Raw genomic sequence first — 18,710 nt, 5'->3', positions numbered from 1 at the left:
AGTAAGAGGAGCTAAGGAGGAAAATTTGTATACATGTATGATTTGAAAACTTCATTAAAAACATTACAAACTATTCTGAATATGTAGAAATATAAGGAACTCACTGTAGTTTTTTTCTCTGATTGCAGTTTGTTTGTCTGGAGATGTGTACATATGCCTCACTGAAAGATAATGGATGCTGAGAAGACTATAAATTAACAGCCTTGGGAAACCAGAACTACGCAAGAGGGGGGAAAAAGAAGCAGAACTAAACCCTGCATGGTTAAGTGGTGCTAATTTAAAAGATTGTAATAAGGATAAATGCCCAAACTCATCAAAATAGTAAAAGATCGATAAGTTCAAAATACTTGTCATATGCACTGGATAACTGTCCATATTCCACACTGCCAGATAATTACACTTCAAGGAAGGACTGAATAAATACTTGATAGGAAAGCCAAGCCCCCATTTGTGTGCAGATTTGGCAGACCTGCTAGGGAGGTTTAGGATAAAGTGCTCCTCAAGAAACAAACCAAAACCTTAAAAACCCAACTTGGATAATTTTCATCCTTTTTTTAGCAAAACTTTTTTTTTTTTTAGAATTTATATTTTATTTTCAACGTCACTGTTTATTAAAATATTTTATCCTTGTGTTTACAGAAGGAAATACACCATCACTCTAAAGAATCACAGTTTTTTAAAAGGTGAACATCGTTTTCCCTAAGAAAAATACAGACAAGCTTCTTAAGCATTAACAAAGTCCTGTTTAGAAAGGACATTTTTCTCCTGGCAGTTTTAAATTCAGGAACAAATCCAAAGTTAGTATCATATCACTGCATTTTCATTTTTGAGCTGTCAATCTTTTTACGTTCAGAATTAATCTCTATAATTAAAACAGTAAAACATGATTATATCCTAATGAAAAAGTAGTATGATTAATAACCATTTTCACTGGTGTACAGTCTAAGGTTTTTAAATAGCAATAGTATTTAACTAGGAGCAAATAGTGAATATTTGAAGTTGTAGTCTAATAGAAACATTTGTTCAACATGTAAACTAAAGTGTTAATAAGTTCACGTTTACAAAGTTATACAATTTAGCAATGAAATAAAATTTTTATAGCTTTTTTTCTATTGGAGAAATTTTAGTTAGATGTATGCCACCCCATAGGCTGACTCCCAAAAGGAATGAATATAGGTCCACTTGTAAAACTTGTCTATAAAAATTCCTTTTTGGTGGATTGGGGCTCAACTCTTAGATCTTTACTCCTCTTCACTTTAAATGCTGCCAAAGATCAGTACTTGCCATTCAGGAATTTGCCGTTTAGCTTATCTGTAGTTTCCTGAAGATTGGAAATTATGTAGACTACTATTAAAAAATATATTTTTCTAAGTATGAAGAAGTTTAAGATGCTCTATTGGTCCTATGAATTTTTATTTTACTATGTGTTAATTATCTTTGTAGCATAATAGACCCCATCGGGTTTCTGGAAATGTTTTCTATATGCAACACCTTGTAAATATTAAAAACGGAGATGGCTGTACTATGTCGTGGAAAGCCTAGCCAGTGATTGATCCTGGTTGGTTTTAAGGCCCTGAAGAGCAGTCTGAAGAACCAACTGGGATGTTCGTAGTAAAGAAGCTTAAAACATACAATGATTTTCTTTCATTTTCCATATCAATGGATTCTCCCTTATTAAGCCCAATTTTACATTGTACTAATGTTAAATTTCTATTCATGTATATTACAAAGGAGCAATCAATAAATTAAAGCAAAAAATTCCCCTGAACCACACTCTCCCTCTATTTTTGAGGCTGTTTCAGTTTCAAATTTTCCTTCTCAGTCAAGTTTGCCTGCATTTGGCTAAAAAAAAAAAAAAAAATTCCAGTTCCATTACCGTGCAGGCAGAAACTTATAACCTTAAGCAAGTAAACCATATAGGATGAAACTCCAAAAAGTTCTTGCAAGCGGCCAACCCAATAAGTCAGCCTTAATCACTGTTGTTAGTTTCATGACTAAAGGTCATGTTGATTTTAAGTGTCATCCACAACCACCGTGCTTGTCCCAGCCATCAGCTAAGGGAAGGTGAATGATGTAGCTTCTGCCCTGTGTTTGTTTTTTTTAACCCAGAGAATTATTTTTATGTAATTCTTGTATTTGACCAAGTTCCCAAATTTGTAACGTGAGCCTTCTCATGGTACCTTTAGTCCGTTTGTGTGTAACACATGCCAAAGCACACTGCAGCCTGGTGCCACTCACTGTGGACTGCCAGCCACATGTAGTCCCTTCCTTGTCATCTTTTTTGATGGTGGTTCACTTTGGACCAAGCTATCAACAAATACTCTCCCAAAAAAAATATATGGTTTAGCTTGCCCATAAACCATAGCAACTGAAAGATTAAACTCTTACACGTGTCTCCAGGCTGTGTCTATTAAATAGCGCGCACACACACACACACATCTGATTTCAGCATGTTATTTCCTTGTAAAATTGGCTCAACTCAACCGCTTAAGCCCTTGTTTTCCATATGTTCTTTATAGTGGAATTATGGGAATACCACTATATATACTCCATTTATAAGTGATGACACTAAAAATGTTTACATTTCTGGAAATACAATTTAAAACAAATTTCTTCTGCAAAACATCTCAAGTAAGTTAACAATGGAATGAACAAATGCCTTAAAGTCAATGGAGTGAAACTTTTTAGAATGAAATGGAATTGTCATTTCATCTAAGTCTAGCTACACGATAGCTTTAAGTATGCTGTGTGCTTTGACTTTTTCTCTTGTTTCAAGCCTGATGAGCACAACAAAGTGTAACTTAAAAGACGGTTTAATAACGAATGAGTTAATCTTCTCTCAATGGAAAGGCAATGGCCATAAGACAAGAGACTGCTGGTTTTTAGGCTCGCCAATGTGGACTTTTACACATGTAGTTTTATTATCCTTTGGGTATATGATTAAGCAAGTCAATGAGTTGGTTTTGTTTTGTTTTTTTAATAGTTAGTTAATTTGGTCCTGAGAATGTTTTTGAGTCATTACTATCCCTTCTGCATTAACCAACTTTTAGCTTTTCTAACTGATTTTTAGCTTTACTTTTTAAAAAACTACATCAAGTCTTTAAAATCAGTGACCTATTATTTTAATTCTAAAGCATTTGACACTTTTTGCCTTAACGAATTTTAAAACCACACACAAAACTCTATTTTCATTCAGTAGTCCAAAAGTTTACTCCTGTTTTGCCGTTTACCCACCTTATAGCTGTAATTATATAGTTTGTCATTTAAAATATACTATTTAAATCTAATTTTTACATTTAAAAAATTATCTTCAGTAATAAATTTTCTGTGGAGTTATTTCTGAGAATGTTATTTTTCAGAATGTGAGAATATATATGTATATCTTGTGGATTTAAAGTTTGTTCTGATACCTTATGTATATACTTACAAAAAATTTTGTATAATTTTGTGATAATGTAGATCCCCAAAATATTTATTTAAAAAGCATCTGTAAACAGTAAATGAAAGCACTTTAAGGACTTGTTCCTATTTTTTGCCCTTGCCACTCCAACTGTTTTCACTGTACATGCCCCACCTCACTCATCCCTTCTCAGAAAGCAAGGGATTAGATACTTGGGAACCATTTACCGAAGTGGCAAGCCACCCCACAAGTTCGTATCATGCTTTCCAAACTAAAGTCACTTAAAGTTAAAAGGCAGGACTGAAAAACTGTTTTAAGCCACCTCAGCACTGTGGGCCTCTCCTGTTTTCAGAGTGGAACAAGTGAAAGCAACTGTCGACTTCTGGAATAAAGACACCCCCAGGTACCTCTCACTATACACACAGCGACACCGTAGCCTCAAACTGGACGATCAGGACTGACAAGGGTATCACACCACGTTGTAAATGCTGATACTTGAAAACAGCAGTGTACAAACACGCCTCAAATGTTTTAATAGAATTCAGCTTTTCCTTAAACTCTTTTCATAGTCAAAACAACAAAAACACCCAATGTTAATAAAATCACTTAATAAACTTACAAACTTGAAAAATTAGACACTTCAGATAGGCAATAAATTTCATATTATGAAAGCAATATATTCCAAGTTTCAAAGATTTGACAAATTCTGTAGAATATCTTTCATCAGTAGATGGAAACTTTCAAGCTCCACAGTCTTCTGCCAGGTAGGACTGGATGTCATTCACTGAATAAACAAAACCAAAAATTTTTTCAATTAACTTCAGTTAAGAAGTTGGGTATTTTCAGACAATGAGTATTTATCTACAGATAACAATATAAGATTTGTAAAAGAATAATTACATAAGGTACATAAAAGATAACATATGCATTTAAACTTACAGGCCATAGTAAAAATATTTTGAAACTTCCTTTCATTGTTTTATAATTACCCATCTCTCTTTTTTTTTTTTTTGTCTTTTCTAGGGCTGCACCAGTGGCATATTGAGGTTCCCAGGCTAGGGGTCTAACTAACTGGAGCTGCAGATGCCAGCCTACACCACAGCCACAGCAACATGGGATCCAAGCCAAGTCTGTGACCTACACCACAGCTCACAGCAACGCCAGATCCTTAACCCACAGAGCAAGGCCAGGGATCAAACCCAAAGCCTCACGGTTCCTAGTTGGATTCATTTCTGCTGTACCACGACAGGAGCTCCAGTAAATTATTTTCAAAAAAACCCTTGTATAAAACTCTGAACAGCAGAGAAAAATCAGAATAAGTTACCTCCAAATCTATGTACTTAAAAATCTAAGAAATTAGACAGTAGAGAAGCATTTGAAATGACATTAGAAAAACTAATTTTAGCCTTTACCTAGTCTGAGGTCGAATCCATTTCAAGGCATGTCGTGGTGGTACAGTAATGGTGGGATGGTAAAATGTACAGTCAGGTCTCGTGCACTGAGTGTTAAACCTACAGTGCTAAAGACAGAGAACAGTCTCAACAATGTCTGCAAAGCTAATACCAAAACACCCACAACCACCAGCCCACCCTAACGTTAATGGAGACACAGAGACGGTCTGTAACACTCATTTTAATACTGCCGAAGCCCCACTGAACACAAAATCCAGGTCGAAGAATAACAGTTAAATTTCACAAGGAACTTCCTCTAGTCAATGTAATAACGGTCCTGCACACCCTGCCCAACACCCACTGCATTTTTCACCCTCATCTATGCCCCAGTGCAGGTGAAGTGAAGGCCTTTCATATGGCTTTCAGGCTGCCACTTCAGCGATGATTCATACCGAGCACTGAGACAGCTGGAAATACAGCAGGCAATCTTAATACACAGTTCAAACCGCTGTGTATGTGCATGGACCGTATCATCGAGTACTGCTGGGTTTCACCATCTCAGTTCCAGCATGAGGAGCAGGGAGGGGGAACATGTTCTCTGGGAGAGGCACAGAAACTGACGAGCAACGGTGAGTTTCACTGTCCTCAGAGATTAGCTACTAACATGAAATCCTTTCAAACCACTTGGCCAGAGAGGCTCAGGGACAATGAAGGAGTAACTTCAAGGTCTTAAAGACCTTCAAGTTCAACAAAGTTAAACCGGGGGTGGGCTGGGGGTGGGTTTCGTTTGATTTAGTTTGTTAGTGATCCTACAAGTCTCTATGGAGAGGTTATCACTAAATTCATTTTTGGGAAAATGAAAGTTCTTACTTTTGGATGATAGAAGGGACATTCCATTTTCTTACAAGCAGGGAAGTAACGGCAGAGCTGACTACTGGAAGGTGGTGCTGGTGTTGTAACTGCCACAAAAGTAAGGACAAAGATCAGAGTTACTGGGCAAAATAATTGTTAAGGCAGTCTGCTGATGTTTCATGGGAACCACTTTTAAATTAAAAACCATGAGATTTATGTATTAGTCAAGAAAATATTTTTGAATACTACAAGTTGAGCACACTTGTTCGTTCTAAAGAGGTGCTTTAGATTAACTGATTCTGGCACAATGATTTCTAAAACAATCCTTGTTTTTAATTCAGCTTATAGTCACAAAAAGTCATTTTCCACTTTTTATAGTACTGTATAAAGTCACTAACCTGGTTTTGGAGGCAGTACTGGAATTCTTCTACTCATATGAGTAAAGGGACAATCTGGTTTAGTACATTTTGCATCATATTTACAATTTGGATGAACAAACAAACATTTTTCAGCAAATTTACAGTTAGGGAAAGCTCTATAAAAGAAAAAAACATATTATTCACATTTAATCTCCTCAATCCATTATTAGCTTTTTTGCAGAGAGGATCCTTTGTACTTCTCTTCCATCACTACTTGTTTAGACGAAGGTAGAAGAAACAGGAAAAAAAGAAACTTTTTTTTTTTTTTGCTTTTTAGGGCCACACCTGCAGCATATGGAGGTTCCCAGGCTAGAGATCGAATCGGAGCTGCAGCTGCCGGCCTACACCACAGCCACAGCAACACAGGATCCAAGCCATATTTTCGAACTACCACAGCTCAGGGCAATGCTAGGTCTTTAATCCACTAGGGGAGGCCAGGGATTGAACCCACATCCTTGAGGATACTACTCAGGTTAGTTACTGCTGAGACACAATGGGAATTCTAGAAATTCCATTTTTAAATGAGGCCAGCTATCAAAACAAAACAACTGTCTATTCCAAAGCCGGGGGTAGCTCAAGCCACACCACCCTGAAAGAGAAGGGTTTTTTTGTGATAATGAGAAACATCACTTACTCTATATGGTCTATGTCTGTAATACTTTATGGAGTAAACCCAATTTGGTGAACACAATATATGTGCAAGGCACTGCACTACAAAAAAATAAAAATAAAAAGACTCATTCCATGGTCTCCTTATACACACATCTATGTAATTCTCACATCAAAATTTCCTTAAAGGAAATTAGAAGATGCAGATTCCACCTATAGGACAAAAAAAAAAAAAAAAATCTAAAAGCCATCTCTCAAAGCTTACTCAACTGAACTAGCCAAGTGGCAAAGAAAAATTATACTCAAGTCCAAAATGTTTTCTCATTACCTCAAGTTTATTTTCTTGAAGTTCACATTGTAGCTCAGGCAGGTTAGGAACCTGACTAGTATCCATGAGGATGCAGGTTTAATCCCTGGCCTCACTCTGTGGGTTAAGGATCCGGTGTTGCCGTGCACTGTGGTGCAGGCTGCAGACATGAATCTGACATTGCTGTGGCTGTGGTGTAGGCCTGCAGGTGCAGCTCTGATTTGACCCCTAGCCCGGGAACTTCCATGTGCCATGGGTGTGGCCTTTAAAAAAAACAAAAAGGAAAAAGTATTTTCTTCCCCAATACCTTAAAACTTGTATGTGACCGCAATGGATATAAACGCGAGTTTACTCATCTCCTAAAGTGTACAGAATCCTCAAGAAAACCCAAAAGTTTCAGTATCTCAAATGCATGAGGCAAAAGAAGCCTCTTCCTACCTCCCCCACCAAACACACAAGTGTATGCTGTCCTGAAACAGCCACAGCAAGTGCCACAGTTGCACTGAGTTGTTAGACTCAAACATGTCCACAGGAAAAAATAATATGCTGGACGTAGAAATTAAGCTAAAAACCAGAATGGATTTGCTGCTACTCACTTGCAAGGTGAAATAGGATGATGGTAAGCACACTCATCCCCATTTTTACACGCAGGCCAGTACTTGCAGCGCTCCAGAAGTTTTTCTGGTTTCTGTGCCACACTCAGTTCACTCATCTCAGCTAGAAAAGGGAATCAGAAGTGTCTTGTTAATGATCAGTTTAGGACATGACACCTTTAATAAATTTTGCCTCAAACCCAGTCTTAAAATCTTCTGTTTTTCTATGTCTACAGTTACACAAAATAAAAGATTCTAAGTAATCGGATTAACACGGATACCAGAACCCCATACGAGATTACCAGAAGACTCAAGTTCTCACTGTAAAGCATCAAGTAGACAGTGACGCTGCAACCCTAGAGTCCAAGTTCTCACCAAAAAATTCCAATTCTCAAAATTATTTCAACTGAATTAAATATAAAAGAGGAAAGCATGTCAAATAGGAAGCCAGTAAAATGAAACAGGAACTGAAAACACCAGGCGATAAAAAATGTCAACTAAGTCTCATATTCAGGTAAGATGAGGAGTGTTTAAATACAATTGTGCCCATTCACTGAGATATATGCAACTTTCTCAGCCCAAGTGATAAACTCATATCAGTATCTACAAAGGGAGGGCAAGATTTTTGCCTAAAATGAGTCACAAATGTCACCACCTACAGGGTTCTGGCAGATCACCAAGCAGTGAGGCTGGCTGGGTGCAAGGTGACGAGAGGGCAGGGAGCCTCGTGGAGAAACAACGGTGGAGAAGAGCAAACTGGAGGGCAGGTGTGTGCCCCCACCACCCACACGCTCACTGCTGCTCCACTCATCAGGCTGCGTCCATTTACAACGTCAAGTATCAGATGGGGGAGGGGACGCAGAACTTGTGGTGGTGCCAGACTGTCTTGCAATTCAGGAAGCTAAAAACCTTTTTATTTTTTTGTCTTTTTAGGGCTGAACCAGTGGCATATGGAGGTTTCCAGGCTAGGGGTCGAATCAGAGCTGTAGCTGCCAGCCTACACCACAGCCACAGCAATGCCAGATCAGAGCCACGTCTGCAATTTACACCACAGCTCAAGCAATGCTGGATCCTTAACCCACCGAGCGGGGCCAGGGATCAAACCTGCATCCTCATGGATACTAGTCAGGTTCGTTTCCACTGTGCCATGACAGGAACTCCCAAAAACCTTCTTATCTGATACCTAAATTTTAAATGCTAGCAACTAGTTGAAATTTAAAACAAAGAATAAAACAAATAAAATTACATCTGAAGGCCATAAAGACTTGCCAAGCTTCTGGCCTAAGACACCCTAGCCAAAAGAAAAGGGCACCACTGGTATTACGTATTACAGTTCACATTCATGTTAATGAAATCAAGTGTCACTTCAACCACCCCTCTGGTCCTCCTACCCAAGGTCATGCAGTTCAAACTTGGCTGGCACTTACTGGCTGAGCGAGACACTATGGGCACATGTTACCTAACATCTCTGAACTTCTATTTCCTCATCCACACCAAGAGAAAATAATGTCTTCCTTACAATTTCATGATTCAATGGAAACCCAAATGTAAAATAGGTAACCAATCAAAACCAATCAATGCCACCCCAACCAGCATCAGGGGTACTTATCGTTCTGGTCACCCAAACTCAGTGTGCATGAAGGAGAACAAGGCTCACAAGTCCCATCCTGAAGCCCAGCTAGAAGCTCATCAGAGTCATAGGACTGTGTATGACATAAATTTTCCATGCTACTTAAAAAAAGTCAATAAAATCCATTATTTAACTCCAAGATATGAAAGTATTCTTAGTCTCAAAATACAGATAGGGCTGGAAGGGGGAGTTTTCTCCAATTTTAAATGTTTTTTGCATAATTCCTGCAGAGAAAATGTGTCTTACCCTCTCCTCCTAAAGAGCACACTTTATCTTTTGTCTTTTTTTTTGTTGTTGTTGTTGTTATTGCTATTTCTTGGGCCGCTCCCGCAGCATATGGAGGTTCCCAGGCTAGGGGTTGAATCGGAGCTGTAGCCACCGGCCTACGCCAGAGCCACAGCAACGCGGGATCCGAGCCGCGTCTGCAACCTACACCACAGCTCACGGCAACGCCGGATCGTTAACCCACTGAGCAAGGGCAGGGACCGAACCCGCAACCTCATGGTTCCTAGTCGGATTCGTTAACCACTGCGCCACGACGGGAACTCCAGAGCATACTTTAAACTCTGGCACATACATGAAAACCCAGACCAAGTGAAAGAAATTAACAGAAAACCCAAGAACAGGTTGGCTGGAAAACAGAGCAAAGGAGCTAGATCTCATAAGCAATATTAGAGAAGTTATGGAGTTCCCGTCGTGGCTCAGCGGTAACGAACCCGACTGGTATCCATAAGGACGTGGGTCTGCTCCCTGGTCTTGCTCAGTGGGTCAGGGATCCCCCCGTTGCTGTGGCTGTGCTGTAGGCCAGCAGCTGGAGCTCTGATTCAACCTCTAGCCTGGGAACTTCCATATGCCACGGGTGCAGACAAACCTAAAAAGGCCCCCCCCCCCAAAAAAAAGGATTAGAGAAGTTAAACACTTTACAAGGAAACTATCTTTCTGATGAAAAAATTACGTCAATGATACAAACGTCACAACTCTGGTTTTCTCTTTAATATACTTCATAAGTGATTAAAACTCTTCCTGCTTAAGAGGCAAACTTGCTTTTTATTGCCAGCTATAAAATCTGTGCTGCCATGTAATGGCCGGTGGGAGTGGCTTAAAATGGATGCCGCTGTTGAAATAAAAAGCCATCAAAGCAATCACCAAGTTTCAAACCCCTGCTTGGAGGAGGAAAGGAAGAGAGACCAGAGCGCCTTTGTGGAGTCTCCCCAGCCTTACTGAAGTCCTAACTACTCCAGAGCTCACCTTTGAGCAGCAGGGAAACACTGCGGGCTCCAGATCAAAGCAAAGGTAAAGGAGGCTGACCACTCACCACCGCTCTCTCCATCAGGGGCACACACTTGCCCAACAAGAATTTTTACTCACATGCAATTTAGAGCCACTGTTGTCACATATATACCAATAAAGCCCAACATGAATGCCTACATTTAAGTGAAATCAGGTTCTAACATACCAAAAATTAAACTACCAAACTGAAAACCAAAACCACCCGGATCTTTTCTTATTTTAGACAAAATACATAGATAAGGTCAAGAAATCTGGACCTCCTAACTACTGCCTTTTTTTTTCCCCCTTTGGTCTTTTTGGGGTTGCACCCACAGCACATGGAAGTTCCCGGGCTGGGGATCGAATCGCCTGAGTGGCATCCATGACCTACACCACAGCTTGTGGCCACACTGTATCCTTAACCCACTGAGCAAGGCCAGGGATCGAAACTGCATCCTCTTGGATACTAGTTGGGTTCTTAACCCATCAAGCCACAACGAGAACGCCACTACTGCAGGTCTTAACACCTTTGTTACCATTAAAAACGTTTCTTCCCTTCAATGGTCAGATTTTCAACCCCTCCACCAATCAAAACCATGATACTCCATCCTAAACCACAGCAGAAAAAGCATTCCGTTCAAGATAACAGCCATATCTCCTTCACTCACTCCTGATCTCCCCCTAAAGGCTATTTTATTTTTAGTGACTGAAAAAGGTACTTAGTACATTTCCATATCTCTACCAAGAAGAGGGTTACTTTGGAAAAATTTTTAAATTGTTTTTTATTTGATACTGTTCATTTTTATGATTCAGTAACTATCTCCCCTGCCCATGAAGGTTTCTAAAATTTTTACAAGCTACAAGGAGCATGATTATCACTCTCTCATAAGTGCAGGAGAGAATGGGGCTGCACCTGCCCCTGGTAGCCAGTGAGAGAAGAAAACACTGCTGTGAAGTTCATCCGCCCAAAAATACGCCGCTATGTGAATTGAGTTCATTTGACTCCAACTACCACGCCTCAATATTAATTAACTTTTTTTCTGAACTTCTAAGACACATTTTCAGAAATTAAGCAAGAAACCCCTTTCAAGGGAACTTCACTGAGGAAGAAACTGCATCAAAATCCGAATTGATTTTTTTCTGTCAAGTTAATTACAAGAGACTACTGCTGGGTCAAGGGGAAAGTTAACAAGCATAGTTTCTAAAGGGGGAAAAAAAAAGGGAAACTAAGCACCAAGAACCGTGGTTCTTCTTTAACAAGCATAAATGGCTTCCACTGCTGAACTCCAATTTAGCACTAGATTAACAGCCCAGCTACGAAACACACAGGGGACAAACAGTCTCAAATTTAACTGGTCGTTTTGTCTGAAAACCACTGAGTTAGAAATAAAAGCAAGTCCTCCAACCAATATTCATTCAAGGTACAGAAACATGTCAAAGATGCCCTTCGCATGACAGCACCCTGAGAAGGAGAAGTCTGAGCTCCCAACACACCGTTTGAAAAGCTACCATCTGGGTCCTCAAGCTGCCTGCTCAGCAAGTGCAACTGCTGTGGGTGGAGGAGACCCGCGAGTCCCTCGTGTGAGGCTGCAGTGTGGTGTGCGGGTCTCATTCCTTCAAAGCACATGTCCTCCTCTTGATCTGACATGTATCCTGGGGGGCTGGGGACACCATCCAGCGTCACTATAAACTTGGGACTTGCAGGTTTATCTGGTTGTACAAGATCTCTGCCAGACAGATAGAAAATACCATAGAATTAGGGAAACACGCACAGAAAGCCGAGCCTCCTAAAGTGCCCTTCGACACAACTATCACTTCCTTACTTGCTTTGCAGTTTCCTCATTAACAAAAAAGACCTGGTAGGACTTCCAGGTCCAGCATTAGTGGACTTCTGCTGACACACAAGGGCTACGGCCAATCACTGTGGCAGCAATGCCAGCAACCCACCAGGCTGCTCTCAGGGCAAGCTCCCCTCAACCCTGACCCCCAGCTCCATCTGACCCTCATAGGGTCACAGGAAAAGTAAACTGAAAAATCAGCACTGATCCTCTGAACGCAAAAGCCGGAAGTTCTATATTTACACTAACTTTACTACCTGTATGTTTGTTCCTTTACAGAACATTTAGTTCATTATCTGAGACAATAATCACCCCAACCCCTAACTCTACGCTAAGACTACTGATTTGATCACCTGGCTCTTTCAATTTCATTCCCTAGATGTGCCTAAAGAAAAAAAACTTATTAATAGAGCTAAATCGTATACTGACTTATTTGTAGGAAAACGGATTTCTGAACAAGAAAGACGAACGAGAATTTCTGAAAACTCGATGCGCCCTATGATATATGGCCTAAACACTGACTCAGTAAAGAACTCTAGACTGGGGGTTGGATAGGGAGGAGAAAAGCTGGGAATTAATGGTTAACCTCTACTATCTAATCAACGCAAATAAGCTACACAAGAAAAAGAAACCATCTACCGTGTCTGCATAAGGTGTCCTGAAAGTACCCGAAGGGTATCTGCAGTCTTCATCCCCGATTCCTGGTTTGGTGCCACTACTATCTCCTCAGACAGCTTTGGCTTCTTCAGAATAAATGATCTTGTGTCTGCATGGACCATGGATTCCATGTCATAGTAATCTGAGCCAAAAAGATTGGCCACAAATGTTTACTTCTGAATATACCTTGCATTCCCAACATCACACACGTCCAAACATCTTTTCAAAGAAGTCAAATATTCCTTTCCTCATACAGAACATTTCCAAGGCATTCTAGTGAACACTTCCTGCCTACAGTACAGAAAGAGTCTTCCATGAGGCAGCTAATGGGATATTACCAACAGAACAAAGTACAACAGTATTTTCTATTATAAAGAGTCCTAATGTGCCATAGAATTATGATACAAAGACGATTAAAAAAATACATTTCTGGAGTTCCTGCTGTGGCACAGTGGGTTAAGAATCCGACTGCAGCAGCTTGGGTCACTTTGGAGGTGTGGGTTTGATCCCTGGCCAGGAACATCCATATGTTGTGAGTGCAGTGACATTTAAAAAAAATTTTTTTTCTAAAGCCTGTTTTGTTCATTTTGCACACTTGAAGAACATACCCTGATGAAAAGAACACAACTGGCATAACTTGTCAGGTTGTAGATAGACTGCTTTGAAAAGAAATTTTAAGATGAATGGACACTGATAAAAATACAGCAAGGAAAACACTGACCTTTAATGCAAGTAGCCACAGATGACATCATCTACAATGATTCTTAAGCTTGACTATTTTACAAAATATACCAAGACCTGGAGCCTAGAACGGAGATGGCTGACCTACCAATAGGCAATCAACTAACCAAATTTAATGTTGCCTGTCTCTTAAAATTAGCAGGCAAATAACAGAGACCAAAATTCACAGGACATTTATTCACGTTCATTGCACGAACAAACTCAACACATGAGAGCACTGTGCTGGTACACAAAATTAAAAAAATAGATGTACAAACAACTTCAGAACAGCAGGCCCTCGAAGAGGTGTGAACAAGGTATGGGGAGAATGCAAAGCAACCTACTCTATCCAGCTGAGAAATCAAGGAAAAGCTTACAGAGGATGCACATCTGAAGCAAGTATTAAAGGAATGAGCATTGGCGTTTCCATCATGGCTCAGTGGTTAATAAATCCGACTAAGAACCAAGAGGTTGCAGGTTTGATCCCTGGCCTTGCTCAGTGGGTTAAGGATCTGGTGTTGCCATGAGCTGTGGTGTGGGTCACAGATGCGGCTCGGATCCGGCGTTGCTGTGGCTGTAGCTCTGATTAGACCCCTAGCCTGGGAACCTCCATATGCCACCAGTGTGGCCCTGGAAAGACAAAAAGACCAAAAAAAAAAAAAAAAAAAAAAGAAAAAAAAAAGGAATGAGCATGAATTAACTAGGGGGGAAATAGAGTTGGAGAAGAAATAGAGCATTTGAGGCAGAAGAGAGCTGGAGAAAGGCAGGGCAAGGAACTGGAGATGGGGTGAGAAATGCGATGTGGCTCGAGGGGTGTGTGATGGGCTGAGCAGGCAGGGGCAAGGTGGCTGAGGCCTAAAGCCCATCTTATATGTGTCAATGAGTTTAGCCTGTGCTCTAAAGTAATAAGCCATCAAGAGAGGTTTCTAAGTAGGCAAGTGACATGAGCAAGCTGGTTTTTAGAAAAACAGTGGTAAGAATGGACTGGAACCCAGACCTCAGTTATCAAGTTGTTGCCCAGCAGCAATAGTGAGGCTCTGAAACACAAGATTCTCACCCCTTGTCCTCTTCTCAAGCCCTAGGATGGAGAGGAGACACGTTCCACATGCACATCGCTGAGCAGTCACAGCAGGTGTCTTCAACTACCGCCCCAGGAAGGAGGCAGAACTCCCCCAGCCCCAGCCACCCCTGCAGGGGCAGTAGGAATGGTAAAGACAGGCAAAGAAGAGGAGGAATTCAGGATAGGAGAAAATAGATTTACAAGAGAGCAAGGTAAATTTCAATTTTAGATTTATAATCTGCAGGCTTTATGGGGCTCTCAGTGTTTATGAAAAAGTTGAAAATTTAGATTTGACCATAAGAAGGGGGAGAGAAATAACAGAAGTAGAGTCAAAGCTGAAGGTGAATGAGAGCATTTAGTAAACTGAACACACTGACTAATGCTGTCTTCTCACCGAATCCGCTCAGGCGGCCTAGGAAGCAGACTTTCCTCCCATGTTAACAGATGACCAATTTGCAATTCAAAGTCCTTAAATGACTGAATGAGTTCTCACAGTCAGCAAATGTAGGACTAGGATCCATGAGGATGCAGGTTCGATCCCTGGCCCTGCTCAGTGGATTAAGGATCTGGTGTTGCTGTGAGCTGTAGTACAGACCATAGATGAAGCTCAGATCCCATGTTGCTGTGGCTGTGGCATAGGCCAGCAGCTGTAGCTCCAATTAGACCCCCTAGCCTAGGAATTTCCATATGCCATAGGTATGACCCTAAAAATGGAAAAAAAAAAAAAAAAATCTCATAAAGAAAATAATTGTAGGGAGTTCCCACTGTGGCGTAGCAGAAACAAATCCAACTGGGAACCATGAGGTTGCAGGTTCTATCCCCGGCCTCGGTCAGTGGGTTAAGGATCTGGAGCTGCTGAGAGCTATGGTGCAGGTCATAGATGTAGCTCAGATCCTGCATTGCTGTGGCTCGTGCAGACGGGCAGCTACAGCTCTGATTCGACCCCTAGCCCGGGAACCTCCATATGCCACAGGTGTAGCCCTAAAAAGCAAAAAAAAAAAAAAAAAAAAGAAAGAAAATAATTGTAAAAGAAGAGATAGACACATTTTGAAAGTGGAAAACTAACTTAGTATATCTCCAAAAGCTGAGTCTTAAGGAAATAATGAAGCAACCTAAGGTGGATCCCGAGATTCTCCAAAGGCTGAGAAAGTGGCAACAAAGAAGACCCTTGGAAGAAAGGGGTCGGGGAGAAGACAGGGCAGAAGAGAAGTGGGATCAAGTGCCCATTTCAGAAGCACTTAGTTCTTCCTAAACTCTATCAGTTTTCTTCTTTTCCGTCCTTACAACACGCATCCCCTACCTCGATAGTGAGGATACCTGGAATAACTGGAGATACCACCACTGCTAGAAAAGTTTATGGATGAAGCATCATGGCCCCCGATGAAAAGGTGCTACAACAAAATTAACTAAATGTGTAAAAGCAGTTAGATTTCCTGACAACTTCTGACTATTTTCTCCCTTGGAGAAAAGTGAAGCTTTAGACTCTTGAAAAGGTAAAAACAGCGAGTTTCTGGACCAGTGAACGCCAGCCATGTTGAAAGAACCATTCTGAAAATGGGGTGGGGGGGCAGTGGTGTTTGAGGTGGGGGCTAAGTAAACCTTACACAGTAATTACTGCTCAGGCACCTTCCTCAGCCGCCTGTCCCACTTAGCTCCCAGAACCCTGGCAGCCAATCCATCTCCTGAAACATCTTTCTTTGGAAAAGCTGACCAACCTAAGAGAAAAGACCAAAGACACCGACATCACAGTGCCCCCAAAGTAGAGAGGCAAAACAAATCACTCTCCACTGCAGGATTCACACTCAAAAGTCAAAAACCCCCGGGAGTTCCCCTTCATGGCACAGAGGAAATGAATCTGACCAGGTTCGATCCCTGGCCTCGCTCAGTGGGTTAAGGATGCGGCATTGCCGTGAGCTGTGGTTAGGTCACAGACGCGGCTCAGATCTTTGTTGCTGTGGCTGTGAGTAGGCCAGCAGCTGCAGCTCCAATCTGACCCCTACCTGGGAACTTCCATAAGCTGCAGGCGTGGCCCTAAAAATGAAAAAAAAAAAAAAAAAAAAAAAAAAAAAAAAGTCAAAAACCCTCTACTCCAATGAACCCAAAACACCAGATTTTTAAATGCCTGCTCTTAAATACAAGTCAACCAAGGATCCCCAGACATCTGAAGAAAACCTCTGTTCTGAAACACAGTAATCAAAACAAACAACTTGGAGAAATAAGACCAAGGAAGGAGAGAGGAACAAAACGTGCAAAACTACCTTTGATATCTTCAGAGAAATAAGAGAAAGTAGTGCACACATGAAACAAAATCACTATGTTAAAAACTAAATTTTAATAAATAAAATTCTTTTAAAAATTTCAATAAATATCCTTTAAAAAGGATATGCAGAAACAAAAGGGCTCTCAGAAATAAAAAAGCATGATAGGTTAAGCGAAGGAGGTACTCATTGATGAGCCTCAGAGAACTACTTGATGCTTCAAATTGTTTGTGCACCATGGATAAAAATAACTAAAGAAACAAAAAGAATGTATAAGAGTGGATGATGTGAACACAACAAACTCAGATCTTGGCTGCCAAATACTTTCAAAGAAAATACTTTTATGTAGAAACAGGATGGAATGTTGGGAGATGAGAGGGCAAAAATCAAGGACAGAGAACATCTCAAAAATTTTATAGACAGAAGGGAGAAGCCACAAAAGAGGTAGAGACTAAAGCTACAGAAGTGTGGCAACACCACAGTATTCACCAACCGGGAAGGATCTGGCATCTGGGTAGAAGGCAACCCTTAGAGTAAGCTCATCTTTCTGGGACAAGAGGCCAGGAAGGGATCAAAGAGTACAGTTGCTGGCTGTGGAATCCTGTACACCGGTGAAGAAAACTCAGGAGCAGAGAGGAAGGGATCTAGGGACCAGAGCTTCCAACAACGGGGACGGGCGGTTTAGAGGAAACAGAAGGATGCAGGAGGAAACAATCTAAATTTAAGTCTGCAGGAATCCAACGGCTCCATTCATTTAGTCAGCAGACAGTTATCAGGCACTGAACATGCATCTGGCAGGGGTCAGGCACTGAGAATACAGATTAATAAGGCACTCACACCAGTTCCAAGGTAGCCCAGAGTATGTGTGTCTGAGTGTGCTGAGGATGGGGGAGACAGATAACAAGTTACAATGGTTCTAAGAACAGGAAGTTTTTGGAACAATCCTGCACATGAGCTTCTCAAGTGGAGTAAGGATACAACTGAACAGGCCAGAGGACATTAAAGCAGCTCAGGGCGATAACAAAATTTGGATGGAGGGCAGGGCAGGAACTCAAGTGGTCCCTAGAGCAGGGAAGTGAGTAGCCAGCAGTTTCCAGGGACCCAGGTGAAATGGCATCAAAGGAAAAAAGGTTCTGAATGAGGGAAAAAATACAAACATCACATAGTGTGAAAAAAATGCAAATCTTATCTCCTGGCCCTAAAATATTTCCAGAGATCTGCATCTTAGGGCAGGATCTAAGAGATACGAGATACGTTAAATGAGGTATAATGGAAATAGCAACTGAAAAATGTTAAGATTACAATGAAAATTTATCAATATCACCAACCTTGACTGATCTGCAGAGTTTCTGCCATTACTGGGTCAATTTGCAGTCGGGATAACAACTGTCTCTGCTGAGTTCCTAAAAATATAAATTTAAAAACTTCACTAAGCTTAAAAAACAAATAACACCAGCATATGTGCTTCTCAGAAACAAGGACCAAAATAATCTTTCTGGGTTCTTAATTGAAAATAGTTTAAAGCTTCAACAATACAACTTAGTAATATTTATGTACAGCAGAAACTGAAAGAACACTGTGAATCAACTATAATAAAAATTTTTTTAAAAATAATAATATTTATGGACCAAAGGTCTTTAAGACAGAAGAAACCTGTACTCAGGTTAAACCTAAAATGGCAATGGTCATCCTTGTCTGGAAGCTGGT

The 18,710-nt window shown here is 40.7% G+C and overlaps 2 protein-coding genes across 7 annotated transcripts in view; one reads left to right on the top strand and one right to left on the bottom strand.

Annotated features, from left to right (window-relative positions):
* Positions 1-1,900, top strand: part of EML5 (echinoderm microtubule associated protein like 5) — a 193,516-nt gene extending 191,616 nt beyond the window's left edge. The window contains 1 exon segment of the mRNA XM_021099592.1: positions 129-1,900. Within this exon segment, the coding sequence (XP_020955251.1) occupies positions 129-165 (37 nt within the window). The 3' untranslated portion in view covers positions 166-1,900.
* The window catches only part of ZC3H14 (zinc finger CCCH-type containing 14), a 49,773-nt gene continuing 31,668 nt past the window's right edge, over positions 606-18,710 (bottom strand). For 3 of the 6 annotated variants that reach the window (XR_002346027.1, XM_005666370.3, XM_005666371.3), the window contains 6 exons: positions 18,332-18,406; positions 7,575-7,695; positions 6,042-6,178; positions 5,662-5,750; positions 4,813-4,919; positions 606-4,184 (listed from right to left, as the gene is read on the bottom strand). Coding sequence is in view for 5 of the 6 variants with exons in the window: in XM_005666370.3 (XP_005666427.1) it covers positions 4,178-4,184; positions 4,813-4,919; positions 5,662-5,750; positions 6,042-6,178; positions 7,575-7,695; positions 18,332-18,406 (536 nt within the window). In the remaining variant the exon portion in view is untranslated. Of the gene's footprint in view, positions 4,185-4,812; positions 4,920-5,661; positions 5,751-6,041; positions 6,179-7,574; positions 7,696-11,964; positions 12,198-12,947; positions 13,108-18,331; positions 18,407-18,710 lie in introns of all 6 variants that reach the window. The other 3 variants (XM_005666369.3, XM_013978360.2, XM_003356770.4) reach the window with 3 other exon arrangements.

Source organism: Sus scrofa, chromosome 7, assembly GCF_000003025.6.
Source record: "Sus scrofa isolate TJ Tabasco breed Duroc chromosome 7, Sscrofa11.1, whole genome shotgun sequence".
NCBI lineage: Eukaryota > Metazoa > Chordata > Mammalia > Artiodactyla > Suidae > Sus > Sus scrofa.
This window is presented reverse-complemented; position numbering and strand designations above follow the sequence as displayed.